At 37.1% G+C, this 27143-nt stretch overlaps 1 protein-coding gene and 1 long non-coding RNA gene across 10 annotated transcripts in view; both read left to right on the plus strand.

The window, feature by feature from the left end:
• Window positions 1-27143, plus strand: part of BCOR (BCL6 corepressor) — a 91426-nt gene that overhangs the window by 43830 nt on the left and 20453 nt on the right. For 2 of the 9 annotated variants that reach the window (XM_026674063.2, XM_026674064.2), the window contains exons 4-11: window positions 1116-3938; window positions 4552-4605; window positions 5006-5189; window positions 8689-8967; window positions 9274-9627; window positions 13609-13931; window positions 14352-14489; window positions 18574-18740. In XM_026674063.2, coding sequence (XP_026529848.1) covers window positions 1116-3938; window positions 4552-4605; window positions 5006-5189; window positions 8689-8967; window positions 9274-9627; window positions 13609-13931; window positions 14352-14489; window positions 18574-18740 — 4322 coding nt within the window. The remainder of the gene's footprint in view (window positions 1-1115; window positions 3939-4551; window positions 4606-5005; window positions 5190-8688; window positions 8968-9273; window positions 9628-13608; window positions 13932-14351; window positions 14490-18573; window positions 18741-27143) is intronic. The other 7 variants (XM_026674067.2, XM_087966827.1, XM_026674065.2 and 4 more) reach the window with 5 other exon arrangements.
• On the plus strand, window positions 21558-26641 carry LOC148130494 (uncharacterized). The gene is made up of 2 exons (XR_015749834.1): window positions 21558-22298; window positions 23480-26641. It is a non-coding gene; the product is annotated as an uncharacterized LOC148130494 (long non-coding RNA).

Raw genomic sequence — 27143 nt, forward strand, 5'->3', positions numbered from 1 at the left:
TTATTCTATGATGTACAGTAGTTCCAAATAATATTACAATTACCCATCCCACACTTAGGAATTATGTGATTGACAATTGTACAAGTGTCTATATTAACTCTTATTATAGTCTAAGTGCTTTGAGAGTGCCTAGCTAGCTTCCTCTTCCTCAAGGAAAAAAAAAGAGTCCAGCCTTTTGAAAAAGCACCTTTGATAAAACTATGACCTGGATGACTGAAAATCTCCACAGACAACAGGTTACATCCTATTTGGAATCTGCAAGCTTTGAAGTTATAATTATATGCTACTTTATAGTTATTTACTTAGAGTAAATCCTATTAAGTTCATGGGACTTTTAGTCAAGTGTTTGTATAAAGTTGGAATCTATGCTAATTGGTAAGGAGAATTTTTAAAAGTATTATTTGGATATTTTCTCTCATCTGTTACTTTAGATACATAGATATGTATATCAGTACATTGACCCTTATTCTATAATGATCCCCCTAAAAAAGGACTATATATGATAAAGATATGACTATTGAAATATATTTCTTTTTATGAATGTGTCATTTAAGTAGGAACATTTTTGAGAGATTATTGTTGAAAGGTAGTATGCTTGCTAAGTAGAAAAGGATCTGGATCAGAGGTGGTATTCAGCAGGTTCTGAACAGTTCTGGAGAACTGGTAGCGGAAATTTTGAATATTTTGGAGAACCGGTAGCAGAAATTTTGAGTAGTTTAGAATACCACCTCTGACTGGCTCCACCCCATCTATTTTCTGCCTCCTTCCCCTGGAGTGGGGTGGGAATGGAGATTTTACAGTATCCTTCCCCTGCCACGTCCACCAAGCCACGCCCACAGAACCGGCAGTAAAAATTTTTGAATCCCACCACTGATCTGGATGCCTGTCAAGTTATTCTTAATTTTTTTAAAAAATAAAACTTGGTTGACAAAAAAGCAGACTTCTTTAATTCCTATGTGAAACATTTTGCAATTTTTAAACGCTTAAATTCATTTCCATTTATTGTTTTTAATTATATAAAACCTATTGTTTCCATCAATTAAAAATACCAACTGTAGTATTGATTATCATTTTCATTAGATGCCAAAGTAACATCATTTTCTAATTCCTCAAAGGTGGATACAACAGCTGTGCATCGCATTGACAGTCTTGCAGCTCTGACTATGGATCGTTCTGGACTTATGCGGGAAGGACTTAGAGTCCCCAGTAGTATTGTCTATTCCAGTTTATGTGGACTTGGCTCAGACAAGCCCCGCGATGCTACAAGTGCTATTGCTGGCCTTGGATTTGGTCCTGAAAGGAACTCAGAGATACAGTTCAAATCTAATCCCACTGAATCAATTGAAAATGGAGCTGGAAAGAACCCAAATGGCTTTAGTGCTCTTTACAAAACACCACCTGGAATACAAAAGAGTTCTGTTCCAGCTGGGGAGACCTTAGGCTTGGACAGAAGCTCAAGTGACAAACAAAGTCCTCTCAGCATCAATGGTGCTAGTTACCTAAGGCTACCCTGGGTAAATCCTTATATGGAGGGTGCTATTTATCCTTTTCTTGACTCACCAAACAAGTATTCATTGAATATGTATAAGGCTTTGCTACCTCAGCAGTCCAATTTTAGCTTGCCACAGCATGTGACTTATTCGCCTGTATGTACAAATGGTGAACGTTTTTTATACTTGCCACCTTCTCACTATGTTGCTCCCCACATTCCATCGTCATTAGCTTCACCAATGAGGATCTCGGCTACATCAGCATCACCTGCAATTCCCCCTTTGGGACATTGTCCAGATAAAGGCTTATCTTGGAAGATGGGAGTGAGTCAAGCAAATCCCATAGACTCTCATACCTATCCACATATTCAGAATAGTAAACCACCCAGAGTTACATCTGGTAAACCAACTGCTAATAATATGCCAACTGATCCTTCTGTTTTGCTGTCACATTCACCCAGGCCATCACCTAGAATGCATCTCCCAACACAGGTTGGAGATACTTACTCAGAGTTCCAAAAACACTTTTCCAGAATTTCAACCTCTCCTTCAATTGCACTCCCCAAGCCGTACATGAATATAAGCAGTGAATTTTCTTCCAGAGTCTCAAATGGGAAAGCTCCCAAAACACATGATCCAAATGAAATTTCTCAGCAACCTGCAATGCATGTAAGGAAAACAGGCCATGACCGGAAAGATAGCAGATCCCCTCCACTATTAGAAAAGCAGCAAACTATTACCAAAGATATCATTGACAAACCCCTGGATTTGTCATCAAAAGTTGTTGATGCAGAAATAACTAAGTCTGATCAGGTTAAGAAAATGGTACCAACTGTGTTAGTTCATAGCAGGGCTGCTGGAGGAGGATTGGTTTTACCTGGAGGTGATCTTCCAAAAGAAACTATTTCTCCTGGAAATGGTTGTCCTGTCTATAGACCTGAGATAATTAGCACTGTGCCTTCCTCCTGGGTGGTTCCTGGTCCAGCTCTTAATGAAGATAACAGTGGCAAAAACATGCTGTTGAAAAACAAAACCCCTGATTGGGTAACACCTCAACAACGAAGTTCATCTTGCCCTAGGATGGGAGGCACAGAAACAGTAATTAATAATATTTCAGGATCTTTATCAACTGAAGGTCGCCCAGCATCTGCTTCTCCAGCTCCAAATGCTAATGTAGATTGTCCCAAAACTAATATTTCTGTAGAAACCACTGCATCTGTCATACAGCATATAGGACAACCTTCAATACCATTATCATCGTCATTGTCATCATCACCACCATCAAAGCATAGTAATAAGGCAGCTAAATGCAGTAATCAAGAACTTATGTTCAAAGCAAATGAAAACACTCTTGCTCCAGGTTCAATTTTTTTCTCTCCAAATGATGCATTCCGATCTCCATTGCCCTATGCAAGAAGCTATCTCCCATATCCAATTCCAGATGGTTTAGCATTAGGTCCTTTGTCTCTACATGGAAAAGGACCTGTGTATCCTCACCCGGTTCTTTTACCCAGTGGCAGTCTTTTCCCTGGGCATTTGGCTCCTAAACCTACTATTCCATACAGCTTACCAACTAGCAGTGGTGACTTTATGACATATCAAGATGCATTGGGTATTGGAATGGTGCATCCAATGTTGTTATCCCATGCAGCTCTTGAAGTAAAAGATGATAAATCAGAAAGGAGATCCAGATCACATGAGAGGCTCCGTTATGAAGACCCTGCTTTGAGAAACAGATTGCCAGAGATGCTAGAAACCAGCACAAAGTTACATTTTGAAGTACCCGCAGAGAGAAATGTGAAATCACACCAAAGTTCAAGTCAAAATAAAAATAGTACCAAAAGTGATAAACTTACGTTTGCAGAATTGAGAGATGAGCAAGATGCAAAAATTGAAGCTGGTCTGACAAATCTGAGTTTTCCTATTGAAAATGGTAATCAAACAAATGACCCTATGAAGCACAAGGTGGAGCAAGCCTTTCAGCATAGAGATTTTATTATAATGAGAGAAGAAGGTGGGAGAAATAATTTCCATGAAGTGTACAACTTTAAGCAAGTTCAGAATCCACACCTTTCAATCTTCAACTTAAGGAAAGATGAACTTTCAGCAAGCCATAATAGAGAGAGATTGAATATTCCCCCTTCTGTGTTTCTGGAGACTGCTCATGGGAATGATGGCTTGGCTATGTCTTTTGGTAAAATGCCAGATGATGCCAAACAGCTTTGTATGGGAAATGCACAGTCAAATGTTGAAATCAATCAGACATATGCCAAAGATGGGACTGAGGGTATGGAATTTAATGATGGCAAACTCCTGAAACCTAAGCCATCTAAGCTGGTAAAGAGAATAGCAAACTCTGCTGGTTACGTAGGTGACCGATTCAAGTGTGTTACAACTGAACTGTACGCAGATTCTAGTCAACTGAGTCGAGAACAACGGGCCTTGCAGGTGAGTGTCTGGGATAACTTCCCCAAAACAATATTTGCTATATAAAATTGCAGTTGAGAATGAAAGTTGATGTTTTGCGGGTTGGGAGAATGTATGTATATATTACAAATTTAAGTCTGTTGACAAAATTCATGATAAATTTGCATATATGAGGGTACTGCTATGAGATGAGAGGAAGTTAAGCATTAATAGATACAAATCAAATGTAAATAAATAATTTAATCTCAAGAAGTATATAATAGTGAAGAGCTGAAAAATGTGTGTTTCTTATTTGTATGGATAGTTTTTTTATAGCTTGCTAGCTTGTTTGGCCAGCATTGTACAATAATGGCAAAGGTTCTAATTAACATTCTAAATGTGGCATTTGATAAAGGAGCTGCATTTTAGTAAATTAATGCAACTTCTTTACTAAGCAAAAACATAGCATAGAAGAATAGAAGCTGTAATGAATTTAATGTTGAATGATGGCAAATACTGTAGGTTAAGTTTACAATTTATGACAAGATGAGTTAAGCCAAATTGTTTGCATTGTTAAGAAAAGAATTAGTTGATGCTTATAAAAATGGATGAAATTATCCAAATGATCCATTGAGTGCCCATTTTAATTACATAGATGGAAGGATTACAAGAGGACAGTATTTTATGTCTACCTGCTGCTTACTGTGAGGTCAGTTCTTCAAATTTTTATTATTAGACTCTTAAAAGTTTGAGTTAAAATTTCATTTCAAAAATACACAAAGGGAAATTGTGGGCCACGATCGTCTTTACTCATTGTTCTGTTTTTCTTTTTTGCTTGTTATATTTCTCAAAATGTATGTTTACTTGCCTATATTATACACAAACACCTCCATAGCATCTCTCTATATGTATAAATACAGTATCATTTGCATACTGAGATTTTTAAATTCTGTAATTATACATAGCTCAAATAATTGTATGTACCTCAATTTTTATACCTTACATATTTCATTTTGAATGTACTTTTATTTGAATGTATTTTCATTTAAGGTAAGGTAAATAAAGTAGCTCTTATTGTGAGTCTTTTTTCATATCGTTTCTCTTTCTAGCGTGCAATGATTCGCTTCTCAGAGTTGGAGATGAAAGAGAGAGAAGGCCATATAGCAACCAAAGACTCAGAGGTCTGCCGATTGAACCAAGCAGAGTGGGAAAACTTGAAAGAAAATAATGAGAAAAAGCCTAACTCTGTCTCTTCGGAAGATGTCATTGTTGGGCCAAATGACAAAAGCAGACGTAAGCATACATTAGTCTTAGCAGATTTATGGAGGAGAGCTATTTATTTGCTGAAAAGTTCTAATTTGAATAGTTGGGGAACTTTGTGTATTTATATATGTATGTATGTATGCATGTATAACTTTTATTGATACATTTGAATATCTGAATTGATAGAAAATTCAATTGCAGTTTACTGGTTTATTTCCTTAACTTTTTTGATATGTTGCTTATGATTCACCTACCAATTAAAAATTGAAGCACTGTTAATATAATATAAGGAGACCTCTGTCTGGGTAATGTCAATTAATTTCGTCTTTGAAATTTTTACTGTTCCAGCTGCTATCCAGAGCTTGTTTCTAGTGTCTTTTCTGTCTGTGTCTTTTGTTGTGGCTGCCTTTGGTTTCAGCCAAGTTTTCTGTGAGTGTAGAAAACACAGTTAAAAGAAAAGCAGCTACTCTTTCTCCTCTGATGTATTTGGGCAGGCCACAGCAAGTGACAGGATTTGAGTGAAGAACTAGCCCCTATCAAAGGTAGCAAAGTTCAAATAATGATATTATTTGTCTTTGAATAAAAGGCAATCATGGCATAAGTTTGATACAAATAGTGCATATCAGTTGACTGAAATGTGTATTTGGTAAAGGAGTATTTGGAAATAATTCTAAGAAGCAGTGCATGCATGAAGAAACGTGGTGGAATTGGGTTATCCAGTTAATTTTACTGTTTTGTATATTCTCTTCTGGAACTTAACAGCTTTGTTTCTACGAAATGTAGTTATCAAATATATGTTCAAACTGATCCTATGACTTGAAACCTTAAAATTACCCAGAAAGTAGAAATGATCAATCACATACCCATTTCTACTTACTCCTTAATACCAAATCTTATTTTGAATGCTATAGGATAAAAACATACCAAATTATTGAGGGATATGTATATAATGTCTTGGAATAAAAGTGAACATTGAGCATCTTGGGCTGAGTAAAAAATGCACCTATAGATCTTGTCAGATTCCATGTTTTGGGGTTGTATTCAAAGGTTACCATGAATTGATAGGAATGGAACATCAATCTGCTAAATGGTAAAACCTTAAAATACAGTATTTTAAATGATACATCCATACAGAGATTAAATAAGAGTTAAGAAGGAGTTAAAGTGCTAACTATACCATTTGTTTCATAGAAAAAGAAGTTGCAAAGATTTGCAGACATCTTGGGGTTATTTCTTACTGCCTTTATTATGACTTGGAAATAACAAAAAACAAAAAAACAGCTTTATCTTAAAATATATATTTATTTCTTAGACCTTATGCCAGTTTTTGTTTAAGAAGGTGATGTACTTCTTGTTCCCAGTATCTCCCATAACAAGTATGAGTTGCTGCTGTAAAACTACTCAGTTTAAAACTTTCTTTTCTAAAATAGCCCCTCTCCTGAAGTTTCTAAACTTCTGCAAGACTATAGTCTTAAAACATTTGCCACAGGCCATACGCTTTAGTGCATGATTATTCAACCTTTTGGCTTGCTTGGGCTGCTCAATGCTTCACTCTTCACTCAAAGAGAAATTGTCATAGGCTGCAGATGAAATATATGATATAGTTAATGTATATAAATAATAATTTCCCTTTATTTTTTATATTTTCTATTATCTTATGGGGCCACATTACTGGGTGCTCAGGGCTGCATGTGGCCTATGGGCCAGGGGTTGGACAGGCCTGCTTTAGAGTAAATAGCAATAGCCCTTACACTTATAAACCAATTCACAATATTTACAGCCCTCTCTAAGTGATTTACAGAGTCAGCAAACATATTACCCCCAACAATCTAGATGGAAGGATGGAAGGCTGAGTCAACCTTGAGGCAGTGTTTAGGATTATACTTGACAAGTCTGCTTTGCAAACAACTATTTTAGTGGGATGCTGAGGAAAATAAGGCATGTTACAAAAAGAAGAAGTTAAGTCAATAATAAGATGGATGAGATAAATTAAAGAAAGAATATGTGTGTGGGGGAGATGGGACAAACAAGACAGGAGGATAAAATAGGAGAGAATTTTTTTTAAAAAAATCACGCAATACCTGGAATCACAAAAATATAAAAAAGACATATGAGTCTAAGAGAAGTGCCTAATTTTTCTTCCCTAGATGAAGAGCGGCAAGGGTGGGTGGGTGGGGGGGGGGGGGAATAAAAGTTTCAAGGTTCATCCTTGTATTTTTCTCATACAGAATTTGGTTTGTTTAGATCCATTTCTGCAATATGAAATATCTGATATGTCAAAGTGAATTTTGCTATATTGTATATAGCATTGCCTTTAAGGTTTAGGGCAACGTTAAGGATACAAAATATCAAACCAGTTTTCATGGCCTTGTATGTTTGCCATAGTTGGATAAAATAATAAAATTAATTACTATTATTTTATCTTTTATCTTGCTTTTATTTATACATAAATCAAGGTGGCAAACATTTCTAATACTCTTGCCTCCTGTTTTTCCTATAACAACACTATGATGTTGGTTGGGCTGAAAGAGAAGGACTGGCAAAATTCTGAAATAAAGATAGCAATGACATATAGGCGCTGAACTACACATGGAGTTGTATTGCACTTTTAAAATACTTTACTTACTCAATGAATACACTTGTATGAATATTACCATAATTCAGAGAATTGTAGGCTGAGAAAGTACAGAGCTAAAGTCAAAATACCCTTCTCCAGTCTCCTTGCCTTGCTCTCTTCATTGGTAAACTAATGGCTAGATATTAGAGAAAAGAAAACAAGGTATATAATTGCCTAACCCTCTCAGTGAGAAAAGAGCTGCATAGTATAGGTGTAATGGGAAGAGTTAGTGCATAACAGGAGAGACTGCTAGGTCACTTTCTGTCCACAGACCATCTCCATTCCTGATCTAGATTACCCTTCAGAAAAAGGATGCTGAGCTTTTTCCAACCCAAGGACTGTGGTGTATATTTGAAGGATGGGATGGGGAAGCACTGCAAAAAACACTGGCTGAGATTAGAGAAAAACTACAGTTGATTTAATTTGCATATTAATTTATTTCATATAAAACATAATAACTTGCCATTATCTTGCCAGTTGTGTATTTAATAATTTCCTTCTCCTATAGTATTGCATTACAGATTTCAATTTGGTAGCAAGGGTTAAGATCCATATTTAAGGTTTGGGGGACTTTATTAAAAATCTTTGCATGCTGCCTGGAACTTCAGATTATGGGTCTATTTTATAATTTTTTTGGTCTGCATTTGTATTAGAGGTAGACAATGTTGTTGTAGCCACTTCTTTTCTTTGTGAAATAATAGTTTTGTGAAGTGTTAGTAAACTTTTTATAAACTTGGTTTTCCTATTTTGTACAGGTCTCTTAATATTCAGCCTGAAAAAGAGTGTGTTTTCGAAGAGGGAGGGAGGGAGGGAGAGGGAGGGAGGGAGGTAATCACTAGATTTTCTTCGAAGAGATCAAATACATTCTTGAACAATACACTAACCAAATTAATAATGTGGCTTTATTTAAAGGCTATTTCATTGACACAGAAAATATCCATGATCAGAGTTCTGAAATTCCTGAGGACAAAAGTTCTCCTGCAGATATTTGTTTGGAGAGATATACTGTGTACGAAAAGACAAATGACCAATCTTTTGAAGATACAAGCCAGGTTCCATGCCCATATCTGGACCGAAAGCGTAAACATTCTGGTGAGAACATGCAGAATGATGAAACCCCTAAAGAAAACTTTGTAGAAGAACTAGAAGAAGAATTTGTCTCAAAAGCAAAAAAGAAGAAGGCGTCTAAAGGTAATCAACTCTGGTTGGTCTGTTTTAAGGCATGGTTTGTGAAATATGCCCCTTTATGATCTTGATCCTGCCAATCCAAAATTCTCCCTGAATGTATTTTGGTAATTTGAAAGGTTAAAAACTAGTCATTGGACAATGTAATTATTGGACAATGCAAAGGGCTATATGCATGCAACCCCTTCCTGAGCTAAATGTTTAAAATGCAAGTGTAATGGTGAAGCTGAAAGAATCTGCCCCACAAGTGAACTATAGCTTTTGTTTCAAGTTCAGGGCCTTTTGATTAATTTTTAGTTATTTTTCCATTAGATGACTGGCCTGAGAGGGAAATGACAAACAATTCCTCTAACCACTTAAAAGAGCCCAATTGTAATGAGGTGACCAACCTGAAGGTGTGCATTGAATTAACAGGGCTCCATCCCAAAAAGCAGCGTCACCTGCAGCATCTTAGGGAACTATGGGAGCAGCAGGTATCACCAGAGAGATCCCCACCCGGCAAGTTGGGCCGGCAAAGCAGGAAAGATTTAGCTGAGGCTGTTCAGCCAGAGGCCACTGCAAAGGTCAAAGACTGCACAGAAGAAAGGGACACCAAGAAAAGGTCAGAGGTCAAAAGCAATAGAAGTTGGTCTGAAGAGTCCCTCAAAACAAGTGACAATGAACCAGGTATGCAGAGATTACTAGGGAAATCTAGCATTATTTAGTGACGCATGCTGCCACCAGGGCTAACAAGTTATAAGTAGTGATTTTGGGGGGATAGAATATGATTATATTATAATATAATATATTTAATGTAATATATTTCATTGTGTATTATAATATCAGTTGTTACTATGTAAAAGATTAAGTTGTATTTGTTTTGCCAAATTTGTAAAGTGTGATAGAGTATCAATTATTTTAAAACCAATATCCTAGATGTTTATGTTTGTGTTTTAGAAACAATCCTGAACAATTTTTTATATGATGATTATGATTTATATGATGACAATGCTCATTTGAAAATGCTTGATTTTATTGTGGAGTTCTTAGTGCTCTGATGATGATGATGATCTTGCCTGGTTGGGTAATGAAATGTCCACAAGAAAAACAACCAAGGACTCCACAATTCAACATATATTTTCTTCTATTGGTTGATTTTATAAAATATCAAATGGGCTAAAATTAAGCCAAGTATAAAATGTTCTGAATTTTGGATTACTCATGGGAATAGGCTGCTCCACTAGGTGTTGAACTTCTGAGCTAAACCTTCACGTTCAGGGAGCTGGGAGATAGAAAGACACCAGCTTTTATCTGATTTATGTTACAAGAAGTGAAAATGATGTCCCGAATCTCTTGTTCTTTGTGCCTAATTTGTAGTGGTAATGTTCCTTACCACATCTTTCTTTTCTTTCCTATTTATCAGTTAGTTTATTTGTGAACTTCATTTTCCAGAAATATAAGGTACTCCAAAGCAGTTTACAAAAAGAGGTGATAATTTAAATACTGTAAGTAGCAACAATAATATACCGCTGAAATGCTTGTTCACTGGTATTGTATCCTTGGGTTGAAATAGATTACTTTCCTTGGGAAGCTTACTATCATAAGGGTCCAAAGAAATTTTATACCGGGCTCACTAAACCAAGATCCTCTCAGCATTATCATTCAGGAATCTATACTGCTGGAGTCAAAAACTTTTCTTAAGCTTCACGAGCTTACCTAGTGGCCCTGAGTGAATTAGACTGCTTGAGTCCATTTGAAAGTGGGCACTTTCTGAGCTTCCCTTCAGATTACCTTAAACTACCAACTATTACTCTAAAGTTGGTAGCCTAAGGTAGCCTGAAGTTAGGCTCAGTAGAGCTAGACCCATATCATAAAAATAATTTGGATTAAGTACAGGGGTGGGCTTCAAAATTTTTAGCAAAGGGTTCTCTGCCCAGTTGCTGGGTGGGCGTGGCCATGGTGGTCGTGGCCTAGTTGGCCTCCTGCACCAAGGCGGCGGGGGGGGCTGCCCTCCCCGGGCTCCGGAGGCTCTCTGGAAGCCAGAAACGGGCCCATTTCTGGCCTTCTTGAACTTCTGGGTGGCCCGTTTTACACTCTCTCTGAGCCTCCGCATGCGCCCTGCACTTACCTGCATCCAAAACAAGCCACATGGGGACTCCTGGGCAGGGCGGAGTGGGTGGGGCCATTCAGGAGTGGGATTTGGGGGGTTCTCCGAACTGAATCTTAACTAGGGACTCCCCCAAACCCCTGCGAACCCCCAGCAGCCCACTCCTGATTAAGTACCTTAATGTAGAGGAAAGCAATATTTCCTTATCACATTATTGCTAGGTATTTGAGATGGGCAACAGAGAAAACTATAGTGTAATCCCTAGTTACATTTGTGATATAATTTAATAATCTGAAATGATTAATCCTGGCCTTGCTGAGCACTTAACACATTCCTGCCTATTTTGCATATTTTTTGCAGCTATCATCCCTAAATGCAACCTGTACAGAGGCTGATCACTGTACAGAGGCTATAAAGAGGATGAACCCAACAAGGTTCTTCTATTATACTTTCAAAACATGAGTCTATTTCTATGAATGCTACTTGTGAAAAATGTGTTTTTCATCTAGCTAAGAAGTAAAAGAATCCTGTTCTTGCTAGGAGATAAGCAGATTGCGTTATACTCTTCCTGCCTGTTTCAGAGAATCAGAGCATTGGACATAATGCTTTTCCCCGCTCGAGTGAAGTTAGATTTTTGCTTTTCAGAACAGTGTATATGTTGAGAAGGCTAATTTGCTTTATCTTCCTAAATTTTAACATTAGGCTATATCTTGTGAAAGTCACTACAATCATAGGCCTATTTGTAGGGTACCGAGGATGTTCAGCTCTGCTATTTTAAGTTACTGTGAGTTTTCCTGTACATATATCAGTGTTTCTTCATTCAAATTAAACATATGGAAAATGAACACATGGAAAACAAATGATTTTCCCAATACAGGTAGTCCTCAATTTATGACTGTTTAGTGACCAAAGTCATGATCTATCTGAAAAGAAGAGGATTTACATAAATGCAGCTGTTTGCTGTGTCCCACAGACATATGATACACATTTTATTATGGTTTTGCGGGGGTAAAAAAATGAAAACATGGACTCCATCATTGCTTCAAATAGAAATGGTAGGTAGAGGATAGTGGAAGAACAGATAGAAAAAGTAAGAAAGATAGGATGGATTATAGGAGAAGGCAAAAACTATGGTTAGAATGGAATGGGCTGTAGAAGATTTGTGGGGGAGGGAGGGAGGAAGAGAGGTTGTGTGTAAAGATGTTTCGAGAAAAATGAATTATTGAAGTGCACAGAGTATGTTCCAGGTGTGAAAAAGAACAATTGGTTGTATTTGAAGAAAATTGTAGGTCATAAGCAATGTGTTTTGGAGGCTCAGGCCATTAAGTTGTAGTAGGGTTCCTGGGAATATTGCTTGGTTTTTAGGTTTATTTGTTTTTCATTTTTGTAAAGAGAGTTTCTGGTAGAACAAAACCTGGGTTCATCAGAATGGGGTTTACCTTTGGGTCTAAGACCCAGCTCTTCTCCATATTATGTTTCTTTGCAGAACTTAATGTCTGAGCCATGGCAGTCATTGTGTGATGGCACTGTGCCACTTTCAAAATTCTAGATTTGCCCAGTGTCTTAAAAATGTTGGAGGCCTTTGAAATATGCATATGAATACTTCTAAAAGCAACTTTTAGTCATTCATTTAGTTCAGAGATGAGTAGCTATAATGAATTGTTTTATATTGAAAATATGGCTGTGGGACGTATTTGCTTGTCATATTTTTCTCATGTATCAGGCAACCAGGTTTTCAGGCATAGATAGCAGAATATTGCAAAACAGAAAGAACTGTGAGATTTTTTTTCTTAAGAAGTTATAAGTGTGACACTGTATATTGATTCCAATTGGATTAAGTACATAGCATGCTTGCAAAAAACCCTGACATTCTCCGAAAAGGTTAGGTGCTTTCTATTGTTTAAGGCAGAAAAGGTAGCTATTTATTTACAGTAATGTTACATAGATACAGGCTACCCATCTGGATCCATGAAACCATTTCAAAATGCTGCAAGAAATTGGCTCCAGTCATCTACGTATGCAAAGGGATAATTTTCAAAGGCAAAAATGAGAATTGGATATTTTAGTGCCATTTCTGCTTTTGAAAATCATCTGCATCCATTTACATATTCATAACAAAGCAAGTGTCCTTTGATGCTTGCTATTGCTCTATTAAAAACAAACTTCCAAGGTGAAATGATCCAGCAGTTCTATACCTAAAAGAGCAATATATTCCCATTTTAACATCATGAAGTTACAGGTAAGGAAGCATCTTCTCCCGTTTGTATCCAAAGCAGTAAATTGAGAAGGTAGACTGGCATTGTATTAATTTGCCACTATTTCTGTGATGTGGTGTCTAAATTGTTGGATTGCTTATTTTCGTTTGCTAAAACAGATTGGAAAACATTGCTTAGCAGTTACAACAATTCATTCTATATAATATTTGTTTTAACAGTTACAGTTAAAATGTGTATTTGTTTAAAAATAGTAGTGTAATACATATATAAAGATTAGTGCTTTTAAACAATGCAAGGACTTGCACTGAATGTTAGATATGGAAGTGTATTTATCCTTCCATGTAGGTATCCCTATGTTCCCAGTGTCCTCGCAAATGAAGAATCTCTCATCCACCAATATAAACAGCAAAAGGCAAACTCAGCCAAGCTATACTTCAAGGTTGGCTGCCAAGCAGCAGAAAATTAAAGAAAACTGGAAGACAGATGGGCTGTGCATGAATGAAGAAGAGGATTTTCAGGCTGCATCCCTGTTGCAGAAACACAGCGAGTGTGAGAAGCCGCCAGGGAAACGTCAGTGTAAAACAAAACATTTGGCACTACAGGAGAGGAGAACAAGGTCATCCTTCACTGGAGATGACATAACAGATATTGAAAGCATTGAGGAGAAGGTATCTTTTTATCATGACTCAGATGCCATTACTATCAGATTATAAAATCACCCAGATTAAATTCTTAAGCATCTCTTTTTGTGTTAACTTGAGGTTCATTCAGCTTTTTTCTCCTGGGACAAATTATATGATTTCATGGAAATCTTGTACATTGATAATTGAACTTTTAAGATGTACTGTAATTGAGAAGATGATACTACCATACATTTTTTAAAAAAAGGAAATATTTTCAGTGGATTATTGAGGGTAGATGGGATGAGATGGAATTCAGTGAAGATTTTGACAGGTTAAAGTTAATGAGAATTTGAAATCAACTAGAGGCTCCTTCAGATTGAGATTCTTCACCACTCAAATCACTTCGGTGCAAACTTTATGATTGTCTGCAGCTGCAGCAGACTCCTCATTATTGCCTTTTTTCAGCCTTCACAGCTGCAGATTGCAAGTATACCTCAGGAGATTGCCCCAAGTCGCCCCATGCCCCCAGAAGCTCGAAGACTTATTGTCAATAAGAATGCTGGAGAAACTCTTCTGCAAAGGGCAGCACGACTGGGATATGAGGCAAGCATTGTTTTTGAAGATCGCTATTTTGAATTAGAATGTAGAAGACGTTTGGTGTCACATATGATTCTAATTGCTCATATGTTTCAGAATCTGTATTCCCTCTCAATATGATGAAATAACTTGAGACCCTCTCTTTTTGGTTTTTCATTCAAGCATGCAATTAATGCATTTTGTGAGTGGGTTTAGGAGTAAAACCATATAAACCCATGTAATTTAATAAGCTGCAATTTGAATTAGGTGCCTGTTATTGCCAATAAGAATTCCGAGTATGGTATACTTTGCAAGATTGGAATCTTGTATAAAGTAAGATAAAGGGTGGGATAGAGTTAAGGGATCCATATATCTTTGCTGCATTTATAAAGGATTAGTGATTTGCCTTATTTTCACAGTGTGAGAGTCTAAGCGTGCTGCATTTTAAGGTTGGTTTTAACATTGCATTATTGGTACCTGTATATAAATAAATTTTGGGAGTCATTTCAGACAAATATAGAGTCCTTAGAACAAGTTAGTCTTAGGACTATGTGGACTACAGATTCCATTCACAATGTGAAAATACAATATCTGAAATGTCTTTGTCTCTACATTTTAAGGCATTGGTCATGTTGTGTGAAAACAATATATGTTAAATGTCAAGTTGGACAAAGTCCTGATATAGCTTATTTATTTAATACTTTAATTGAATCTCTGATGCAGCCAAAAAAAGGAAAAGAACAGAAAAGAGGTTATATACATCTTAATCAGAAGCAAGAAACCCAAAATGTTTCTTAATAGGTGAATCTTACTTCATATCTAGGATTTTAATTTAAAAAAAAAAAGACTTTATTTTGCTGAAAGAGAGTGAAGAAAGGTTTGTTATGAAAGCCTACATTGAGAGGCTAGGTAATGTAGCAAACCTAGATCCAGCTTTCTGTGTGGTAAGGTGGTAATGGCAACTCATGGACTCTCAAAAGTGTCAGCGCTTTTGCTTGCAAGAATGTATGAGATATCATGAGAAAGCAGATGGAGGACTTGGTCTTTGTTTATTTTTGAATCCATTGTTTATCAATGTGGTGTTAATGAAGCGGTATTGCAAGACCCATTTTCTCAAGCCTACCTTGGTACTTGTTTTTGAATCCTTGTTTTTTTGCCAAGAGTGGCAAAGATCAACAAGTGCAAAAAAAAGTGTATTGGTTTTTATTTAAAGAATTATACTCCCCCTGCACTCAGAGGTGTAGATATTTGATTGAAGACTTAGCATGTGATTGCTGCAGAGGGAAGAGGACACAATTGAAGGGGACCAATTGTTATAGATCTTCCTGGTCTAATAGAATAGAACACTGAAATGCCAGCTATTATTTGATAAAGTAATTCTGAACTTCTGTTTCCTTGATGCACCAATAAGATGCAACAATAAGAATTTAATATCTCCTTATTTATGCATGTGATGCTGTTTTATGTTGTATTGTTTGGTCTACAGAGTTTGTGGACCACCAGGAAACTCTGGCTGCAAAGGCTTTGCATTTTCCTATAGGTGTCTTACCTTTCTGTATACTATTTTGGGAACCTCCCTTTTAGAACTTTTCTTTCCCAACTCTGCCTCATTTTAAAGGAGAATTTCCAGAGTGAAAAATTCCCCCCACCTATTTTCTTTAAGTGAAAAACCTCTGATTTTAAAGGTGTCTCCATAGTAACAAACATGGTTTTTTTTTCTCCCCACTGTTTCCATCTTTCTCCAGGAAGTGATTCTATATTGTGTGGAAGACAAGGTCTGTGATGTAAATCACTGTGACAAGTCTGACTGTTATATTGTAAAGAGACTTTAGTCATGTTTGTTCTTTTTGTGATTTTCTTTGCTGGCTTGAACTGAGGATGTACACAGAATACTGTGCACAGCCATATTTAGGAATATGGACATGGAAACAGTCTACTTAAAAGAGTGGAGACTATTAAGTGGAACTGTTTCTCTACTTGTTTGTCTGTTGATCTTATTTCACTTTCTTATCTTTGAATCACTATTTTAAATACATTTCTGTTTGTATTACATATGTTTTGAAATGAAGAAAGAATGCATATTTAAAAAAACATAAACCTGACTTATTAAATGCTAAATGCTAAATACTACATATGTTGTGCTCCATTAAGCTCATTCTAGAATGACTTCTCTGGGGCCACTGTCAGAATGAGTGTTTATTAACATAAAAACATATATTAGGAAATAATTATTTATGTTTCTTACTGATTTTGACACAGGCATGTACTCTATCTGATAAGTATTTTATAGCTTTTGATTATTAAAATTTTGATGAAAATATTATAAATAGGTCAGAAAGGTCTAATAATAGTCATTTCTATGCAAGCTTTTGACATTTTATTCAGGGCTCCTTATTTTCATATTCAAACTAGTGATGATTAAAAATATCACATTTTTTAAATTCAGCAGACAAGGCTGAAATCTCTATGAATTAAATCATAATTAAATAGTATATTTAATTAATTAATCATAAAACTCTATATTGCTATGTTTTGTGATGAGTGATGTTGGATAAAATCCACTGGGAACTTAACTGGTTTAGTGGTGAGAAGCTGTATGCAGAATGGGTGCTGTCTTTCTGGAACTATTGTGCAGATTATATGAATGAGTTTAAATAAGAGGGAACAATCCGACAAATTTCTCTTTTACACATACTTCTTATTACATTTATTTATGTATTAATATAGGCAAATATCATATTGTTCATTGATTAATGCCAACTAGGTCTACGTCTTATCATAATGTATGCTTTATGCATAAGATATCAAATTGTAGGACTGTCATCTAGATTATCTCAGAAAAATTGTAAACGTTTCCCTGAAAAATGTGCAGCAACTGTCTGCATCTTAAGTTCTACCATTTGTTTTGTCCTATATTCCCCCATAATGTGATCAGTAATTGGGAATGATGGAGATTGCAGGCAAAGCAATAGGAGGGAACCAGTTTGTGGACGGTTGCTTGAGCAGATTTAGGGAGAGATGTTCCAATTCTATTTTAGATCAGTACACAATTATCTATTCTCATATATGAAACCTTATGCCACAATAATATTCTCAAAAATTAGAGGAAATGATGAAGTTAGCAGTGGACTTAACAAATCTGATGGCATCTCACCAGAGACTTTCACTAGAGATTTTTAAACCATTATAACCAAATTGAGGAGGATGTACTACAGGTGTTCTGATCTTTGAGCTAGGTAATGCTCAAAGATCAGAAATTTCCATATTTAACAAAAATTGTAACCAAATGAAACTTTGCAACTAATTGATTGTTATGCAAATTCTTTCTTTTAAAATGCAGTTGTAGAAAGATTTTCCTTTCATTAATATTAATTGACAAGTGATCCTTATCTTCATGAAGTCTCTCAAATCAATAATAAAATATTAAGGGAAATCCCAATAGATAAGAGTGGTTTACATGTTATTTCCATTTGATTCTAGCAGGCACATAGTAATGGCAATGCATCTTGGTATATCTTTAGTCCTGGGAATAGAGTTAGAAGCGAGGGGGAACCCCTCCCCCCAAATGATGATTCCCTGGCTTATTACTTTTGATATGTGGCACAAAACTGAAATACAGAAAAATGTGCATGTCGTTAATTAACATATAATGCAATGGAAAGAGGTTTGCATAAACAGAAGTAAAACTAAATATACTCTTAAAAGTCTGAAGAGATTTTTGCCCTAGAGAAAATTCCACTATATATATAAAAACTATTTATATGCATTCACATTGTTTCTTCTGTAAAAGTGAAAAACAATTGTTTTTTGTAAATTAATTTACCCCACTATCCTTCTACATTTATTTGTAAGGTAACTCTTTTGAAATTGTTAAATAGCTTGAGTTCCAGTTTTGTTTGAGATATTTCAGTCTTCCTTCTGGGCTAATAGCTGGCTTTCTTTTTCAACCATTTGACTTTATCTGAGATGAGAACTATATAGTAGCTTCCTTCTTTCCTTTGTAACTTGCTAATAGCCCAATCAGAGAAGTATTCCCAGAATGTTAAAAGTAAATGATATGTATATTTTCCCAACAGCAAACAATTTGTTCTGTTTTTTTCTTCTTTTTCAGGAAGTGGTTCTATATTGTTTGGAAAACAAAGTCTGTGATGCAAATCATCGTGACAATGCTGGTTATTGTGCCCTACATGAAGCCTGTGCCAGAGGTTGGCTCAGCATTGTGCAACATCTCCTAGAATATGGAGCAGACGTCAACTGCAGTGCTCAGGATGGAACTAGGTTAGCAATTCTAGTTAAGCTAAATCTAAATCTTCTGTGCTTCAGTATGGCATTAATACATAGTGGGATTACTGTTACACCTAAGTTATATTCTTGTTTAAAGAAATGGCATATTTCTTCCAAAAGGTTTATACCAAGGGTCTTCAAACTTGGCAAGTTTAAGACTTGTGGACTTCAACTCCCAGAATTCCTGAGCTAACATGACTGGAGGAGGAATTCTGGGAGTTGAAGTCCACAAGTCTTCCTGCTGTCAAGTTTGAAGACCCCTGGTTTATACTGTATACAGTAGTTGCTTTGGTCCTTGTATGCTATTCAAAAGTTGATGTAACAACATGGTGTCACTACTTGGTACATTTTGGATGCGAGTTTATATCATCAAAAGCAAAGAATCATTTATTATTATTATTTTGTTGTTGTTCCTTCAAGTCTGTGTTGACTCCTAGTAACTGCCTGGACAAGCTCCTGAGTTTTTCATGGCTAGATTCAGAAGTGGTTTGCTATTGCATTCTTCTTATGGTTGAGAGAGAGAATGACTGGCACAAGGCCAGACAGCTAAGGTGGGACTAGAATTCACTATCTCCAGGTTTTTAGCTTGAGGTCTTAACCACTGCATCAAACTGGTCCTTATTACTCCCTTATATACTAATAAAAATACAAAGTTTAGACAACAGTAAAATTCAGTTTTTACTAATCATAAGGAAACAGGTAGTAAACATGTTTTCTAATTCAAGATTTTTTAAATTTTTTAGATCATTCCTCTTCCATTACTATTCACTAAACTTCATATTTTGTTATCCAAAGTTCACCTTTTCTAAAGCAGTTTAGTTGTGTTTATTTTTTAAAAGTTCTGTAATAATGATGGGTATGTTCTTTGAGTTCTTCTGTTTGAATGTTTTATCATTTATCCCCTTATCTGGTAACTCAGCTCTAAATTAGCATGTCTAAAAGCCAATAGCCTTGCAAGTATTGACATTTGAATAGAACTTGCAAAGATTTCAGGGAAAAAACAACCATTTGAAATAACTTCTGAGCAGAAGTTGTCACCTCATTGATTCTGTAAAGACATTTTGAATATTTCTTCCTTCCATTAGCTAAGCAAAGAAAGAAAATGATAACGTACCTCCACATTGTAAGATATTTTTTTTAAATCAAGCAGTCAGACCTTTATTTTAATAAGATCACTTTACTCAAGCCATAGTTTTTTTTGTAGCATGTGGTATAAACACAAAATCATGCTCAAAAAAATAAATTTTCTTCATTCATTTAACCTTTTTTTAATTCCTTGAATTAATGTGAAAAATTTCTATCATGAATTTCTTTTACTAAGGATGTTACTGTTAAATCTATGGGGATTATTTGTATGGTCAGACACTGAAGTTCATCCTGTAATAAGTGGCAGATTCTGTTGTAGTTTATCTTTATCTGCCCTTCTTAATGTACAGAGAGCAGCCAGTGAATTAAAAACAGATTGTACCCTTTCTGTATGATTCTGCTATTTTTCACTGTTTGTTGTGCTATCTTTCCCCCAAATCTAGACTAGTCAAATCCATAGTATTGTTTATACACCACATATCCATACAGATGTACAGATTCTTTCCATATTCAAAGCTACCCTTGAAGTGGAATTAGAAGTTAAAACAGAGACAAAATATATCAGTGCAGACAGTTATGGAGGCCCCTCAGGTGGCACATATGACATCACTGTCACGTGAGCTACACTGGCTGCCAGTTTGTTTCTGGGTCCAATTCAAGATGTTGGCTATTACCTTTAAATTCCTTTATGGCATGGGTCCAGGGTATCTGAGGAACCACCTCACCCTAATGGAAATTCACCTCACTTGTTCAGATGTGTCTGTTTTTGGATTCTGTTGGCCAAAGAATTTCAGCTGATGGGATCCAGGAAAAGGGCCTTTTTTGCTGTGGCCCTTAGCCTCTGGAATATTCTCCTGTTGTAGGTGAGGTATATGCCCCACACTCCTGGCCTCTGGAAGAGCCTTAAAATATGGCTCTACTACTTGACCTGGGACCCTTGACAGGTATCTACTTTGCTGGGGGTGGCTGATGGGGGAAGAGAAGATTCTAACTCCTGGGTCTCTCATCATCTTCGTTTTTAATTTTTAATTTCTCTATTCAATTTTTTCCAATTTTAATTTTTTTAAAAGCACTTTTAATTTGAATGCATGCGCTATAATAAGCCCCCCCTGAAAATAAGCCCATCCCCCCAAAAAAATATTAAAACGCATGTGCAGTTGGTCCTCCATGCACCTCACTTCTCCTCCACTCCACCCTGCCCCACCTGCCATCCCCAAATTGCATCCATAAAGGGTGCGGGTGGCTAAGCAAGGGGCAAGAAGCCCTGCCATGCCCGGCGATGGGGGGAGAAGTCGTTCTTGCCATCTTACCTGACTTCCAGGTCCATTGAGTTTCTCGCCATTGTGTGCATGGAAACAACCTTTGTACTGTAAAAAAAAAAACCACGAGTTCGAGGAGTTAATTGATTGAACTCGCGAGAAAGTTTTTTTTTTTTTATGATACAACTTGTTTCCCTGAGGTGAGAAATGCGATAGAGCTAGAAGCCAGGTAAGACAGCAAGAGATTTCTTCTTCCCCCCCTTGCCAGGCATGGCAGGGCTTCCTGCCCCTTGCTTAGCCACCCGCCCCCTTTATGGATGCAATTTGTGTGTGGCAGATGGGGAGGGGAGGAGTGGGGCAGGGGAGAAGCAAGTTGCATGGAGCGAGACAGGGCTTCTCTTCTCCTCTCCCCCCCCAACAGGATTCTGCTTCTGTTTTTGGCTGCACGCAAGGAAAGCACAGACTTCTTACTTGGATGGCTTTTTAAGAAGATTAGATAAATTCATGAAAAATATGGGTAGAACTTGCCACCAGATTGTATGACTATATATATTGCTACAGTGACATTACTTGCTGGAGATCACAAGCCTGAGGTGCTATTCTGACTGTGTCCATGTCCTCAAGTATCTCCTTGATTTCTTTTTGGTTATATGGTGCTGGACAGGATGTAAATGTGGATGCACACAATAGGAACATGTTTTCCTATCAAACCTATTAACAAACCTCTCATGAAAATTAAGTAATCATATGAGATACAAATATTTGCATGTGTGGACTTTCCTATGCGTATATTCAGTTAAAACATATTTAAAACATGCTTAGCACCATTATTGTATGTATGCCATGTATAGCTTCCCCCCAAAAAAATTAAAGCCAATTTTATTGAATCCATTAAAAATTATCATAAATTTATCAAAGACTTAAGATTACATCGGTTGACAATGCTAAAATGTTTTAGAAACAGTAGTTAAACCAGGAATTATTATTGCCAAAATTATTTTTGTCCTATTAAGTGCATTTAATATTAACTTTGCCAAAACAGAGTTCAGACATATTGCCTTCCATAGATCATGATAATTCTATTTCAGCTAATTCAGGCTAATTTGCAGCCTATTTCCAGTATCTTAATCTGTATCTTCTACTGTGGCAACACCTATAGATTCTATGTTTGATCTATACTACCGTGTTTTCCTGAAAATAAGACCCTGTGTTATATTTTTCCGAACCCCGAAATAAGCACTTGACCTTATTTTGGGAGAGGTTTTATTATTTTGGGGCGAGAAGCGAGACGCATGTCTTACCTGACTTCCAGCTCCACTGCGTTTCTCGCCGTTGTGTGTAGGGAAACAAGTTGTATCATTAAAAAAAACTTCTCGCGAGGGGTGGGTGGCTAAGCAATGGGCAGGAAGCCCTGCTGTGCCTGGCGAGGGTGGGGGGGAGAAGAAATCTCTTGCCGTCTTACCTGAATTCCAGCTTTGTGCATTTCTCACCTCAGGGAAACAAGTTGTATCATAAAAAAGCCCTTCTCAAGAGTGCAATCAATTAACTCCTCGAACTCACGAGAAGGTTTTTAACTCCTTGAACTCATGAGAAGTCCTACCCATATTCTTCATGAATTTATCTAATCTTCTTCAAAAGCCATCCAAGTAAGAAGTCATCATTTAATTTTGAGCAGTAAATTCTACATTTCAAGCATCAGCTTAAGTAGTGCTTTACTGTTTCCTTATTTTCCTCTTCATTGAATGGCACTGGATTCTAGTATTACAAAAAATTCTCCCTATAAATTTTACTGCATATAATTTATATTATACCTCTATGAAGTCCTTCTTTAATTGCTTTTTTCTAAACTAATAAACCCAAATTTTCCAAGGATGGAATTTGCTTTAGCTACTGCTTATTTTTGTTTTCCTTTTCTACACTTTCTCTACTTCTACAATTTCCACATAAAAATAACTATTGTGCAACTTTATATTTCCAGTTAAGATACATACTGTTTCAGGGGTGGGATTCAAATTTTTTAACAACCGGTTCTGTGGGCGTGGCTTAGGTGGTGGGCATGGCTTGGTGGTCATGTGACTGGGTGGACATGGCTTAGTGGTCATGTTATTGGCTGGGTGTGGCCAACTCAATATCACTCACATCGAGGCACGCATCTCCTCACCTGGCCTCTCATGACTGTGGGGATCTTGCAACAGTCGTTAAGTGTGAAAGATGGTCATAAATAACTTTTTTCAATGCCATTGTAACTTTGAATGGTCACTCCACACAAGCAAAGTACCAGCAAAGGAGGGAAAAAAACCTCCAGAGACGTTCCTGAGGCAGGAAGTCTAGTCCTGCCAAGAATGTAATAAGTGTTAATGGAGAGGCAGTTTTTGTAAGCAACACCAGAATGTTTCCTTCATGCCTTCCTTGCAAAATTAGGCCAGTAATTTCTTTTAACAACCAGTTCTCCAAACTGCTTAGAATCTTAACAACCGTTTCTAGAGAATAGGTGCGAACTGGTAGAATCCCACCCCTGATACTGTTTCATTTTACAGAGTAAACTTTCATAAGATGAAAACATTCAGCTCCTTCTGAACAAGTAGCAGAGAGAAAAGTAGAATGATTGGATTTCTTTCTTGTTAGTTACTACAGGAATTTCCCCTGTCCCTGCTGTATCTTTGATTAAAAGTACATAATTATATTTCTGGTAGAGAATTTGTCAATCTCTTACCCATTTCTTGATTGAGGAAGGGAATCCAGAGTTTGTGCATCTTCAACAAATGCCTATCAATCATGTATCTGACAATCTTCAGGGAAAGGGAGTCTTTCTTGCATTGTTGACTGCTCTTACTATTAAAAACCTCAATCAATTGTTCAGACTTGTAATTTGTAACCCAGATATGATACTAAAAACTAATTAATAGTATGCACTAGACAACCCTTACCTTAATGATATGCTTCTGTTTCTATAAATTGAGAAAGGCAATTCTAGATGGTAAGACAAGGAAGGAATTATTGAGTATTTCAAATAATCTTATGGATTGTCATCTATAATCAAAACAGAATTAGGGACATAAAAGTTGATTTGCAACTCCAGCATTGGGCCTATCTTGTATTTTGTGACATTTCTTCAGTATTATTTCCACTTAGCATCAGGGGTGGGATGCAAAATTTTTAACTATTGGTTCTGTGGGCGTAGCCAGTTGGTCATGTGACTGGGTGGACGTGGTTTTTTATTTTTGCCTACTGGGCCTCGGAAGCCTCCTGGGAGCAAAAATGGGGCACAGGGGACCACGCAGTACAGCCCCCCGGCACCCCGTTTTTTGCCTCCTGGGCCTCATGGAAGCCTCCTGGGCGAAGCAGTACAACACCAAGATTTCCTGCTAGCTAATCTAAATCATGTGGCACAGCTGATGTTCAGAAAACAGCTAATTGGTGGGTGAAAAAAGGGAAATACTTGATGTTCGGAGTGAACTGGTTCGCTCCCAGCTGATCTTCGGAACTACCAGTTCGCCCGAACCGGCCCGAACTGGTAGAATCCCACCCCTGCTTAGCATACTTTATTAATTAAATTGCTAGTAGAAATACTTTTTTCTGTTTTCTTGTGCTTATAGGATCTTAGTTACCGTTGTGTTTCTGGTAATCTTTGAGAATGGGGAGATGGGTAAATGGGAAGCTAGAATTATACTTTTCTGCCTCATTAATTTTTTCTTCCCTCTTTTTGTTATGTGACTTCTCTGTATTCTATTGTTTTTGGTTGAATATTATTGTTTGTTACTTCACTTGTTCAACATTTCTATTTAAGACAGGAGTATGCTGAAATGTTAATATACTTTTAGAGTTTTACTCTGCTGTATTCTGTTTCATGACAATATCCTAAACAGCTAATGTTTGTGAGAGAAATTATTAGCTGGCATGGATTTCTATGACTGGGTTTCACCAAATATATTGCAAGAAAAAAATCACTTGACTCATTTAAACTATCTTATTTGTTAAATAGCTCATTCATTGAAAAATATAACTCTAAGCCAAGGGCACAATACTGGATACCTGGTTTAAATGACATTTGCACAATTTATGAAGATAACAGTAAGTTGGAAAACATCTGAGTATGCACTATGTCTCTTCTTGATCTCTGAGTTACTATAGTGTTTGCAAAAGAGATTGGGCAATGAGTGCTATAGAATAAACTGGATGCCTGCAGCAGCTGAGAGAAAATGCAGTTTTGTAGGCTTTAGGATGAGTGAAGGTACTGCCTAGAAGAGACAATCACTTTCAAGAGTGATGTGATTTCTGCAGGCAGGGAGAAAAGAAGAGATTAAAACTGACTCTCAGGTTCTATAATCTTAAGGATAGATCTCACAAAGTCTTCCCTTGGAAGGAGGAAAATGAACACAGCAGGGTCTTTCATCAGCATTTGTTCTATGTTTAGGTAGAGCTGGTTTATGTACCTTGTAGTACTGATGTATTCAGAACTAAACCAGGAAAATCTATGTTTTTGTTTAAAGATGGGGATTTGGGCATATACAACTGGAGTTATACAGATTTGTTCTATGAGTCTTTTATTGGAGGAGGCATAACTGGAATGGCTAAATGCCTTGTTTTTCTTCTATTCCTTTCAACATTGATAACAATATTAGATTTGTTTATTTATTTACAAGTAAGATTTCCAAGATGATTCAATTCTAAGGAACCAGACAGCTTATACAATTAATACCAAAAGGTATAAAACAACAGGAAGAAGAAAGGGAAATGTTTGTTGTTCCAGTAGAACGAAACACACACAGCAATCAATAAAATCCCACATGTAGAGAATCTATGTCCCATTGGTAACCCACAGTTTGGGGGAAAAGTCATATTCAAAGCATTTTTAAAAGAAAGCAGGCTGAGCCATTTAAATCTCTGGAGACTAGTGTTCCAGAGGGCACGCGCTGCAATAGAGATGGCACACCTGGGTCCCATTAGATAACATTATTTAATGGGATCCAGAGTTTGTTGCAAGGTGGATTTGATTTAAATCGAGTTGATTTAAATCATTTTAATCACCAGTTAAAAGGCTTGATTTAAATAAACTCGATTTACATCATAATTTTAAAAGAGCAACTGTTATCTCTGTCCTGCATCGGCTCCTCCTCTGACCCGCTGTTGATTCACCAACAGTGACAGATCTCTAGAGTGATACTGCCATTCAACTGGGGGGAAGGGGGGGGACCCCAAATGTAATCCTTTCTTATTACCTCTGACAACTGCTATTTTATAACTTTTAAACTGGTGCCTAAGCGCCCTGAGATTTTATCACCTTTTGGGGAATGTACAAGGGTGAAGGGCCATGTGGGTGGTTTCACTCTGAAAGCTGGCAAAAGATGACCCTGGGAATGCCTGCTTATCTGGTTTTCAGGACGGCCATTATAATAACATCTCCACACCTGTGGACTGGCTGAATCCACGTTGGACTGGAGGGAGGGGTTTCTAATGCCTTATTTCTAACTGTATTGCCTGGGAGGATTTAGATTCTGCTTTGCTGTTGTTCTGCTATCACTTCTGCTCATTAAAAGGTTCCTTTTGAAATACTAAGTTTCAAGAGCTTTTTTGAGTGAGAAGGAGAGGCAGGACCTTACATAAAGCAGACTTTGCAAAAATGGTCAACCCAGAGAAGCGAATTTTGCTGTACCGTGGGGACCCTTCAAATCATGTCTGAACAAAGCAGCAAGCAGGGAGAAGCCAAATGCTGAGAAGGAACACTTACCACCACCCAGCTGGATGCCTGCTCTCTGTACCCTGTTGGACAGGCTTAAGCAACCCTGAAAGATCACAAAAAGCCCCATTGGTTGATTGGGATTGGGAAGAAGGACAGCTGGGATGGGAGAACCAGAGGTGTCACCCTCACCCATGGCAGCCGAAAGCCGGGTTAAAAACTGGAACTGGAAACCCTCTCTGACCTGAAGGAACTGACCAATGAACCACTGAGGGAGAATAGATTGAAGAGACACATAACCCGGTTGGTGTTGGAGACCCTGGAAAATCTCAACATCCGAGGGAAGCCAGATATCAGTAAAGAGGCGCCAAAATG

Source organism: Notechis scutatus, chromosome 5 (assembly GCF_049901735.1).
Source record: "Notechis scutatus isolate UNSWTSFEM ecotype Mainland chromosome 5, rNotScu1.2, whole genome shotgun sequence".
NCBI lineage: Eukaryota > Metazoa > Chordata > Lepidosauria > Squamata > Elapidae > Notechis > Notechis scutatus.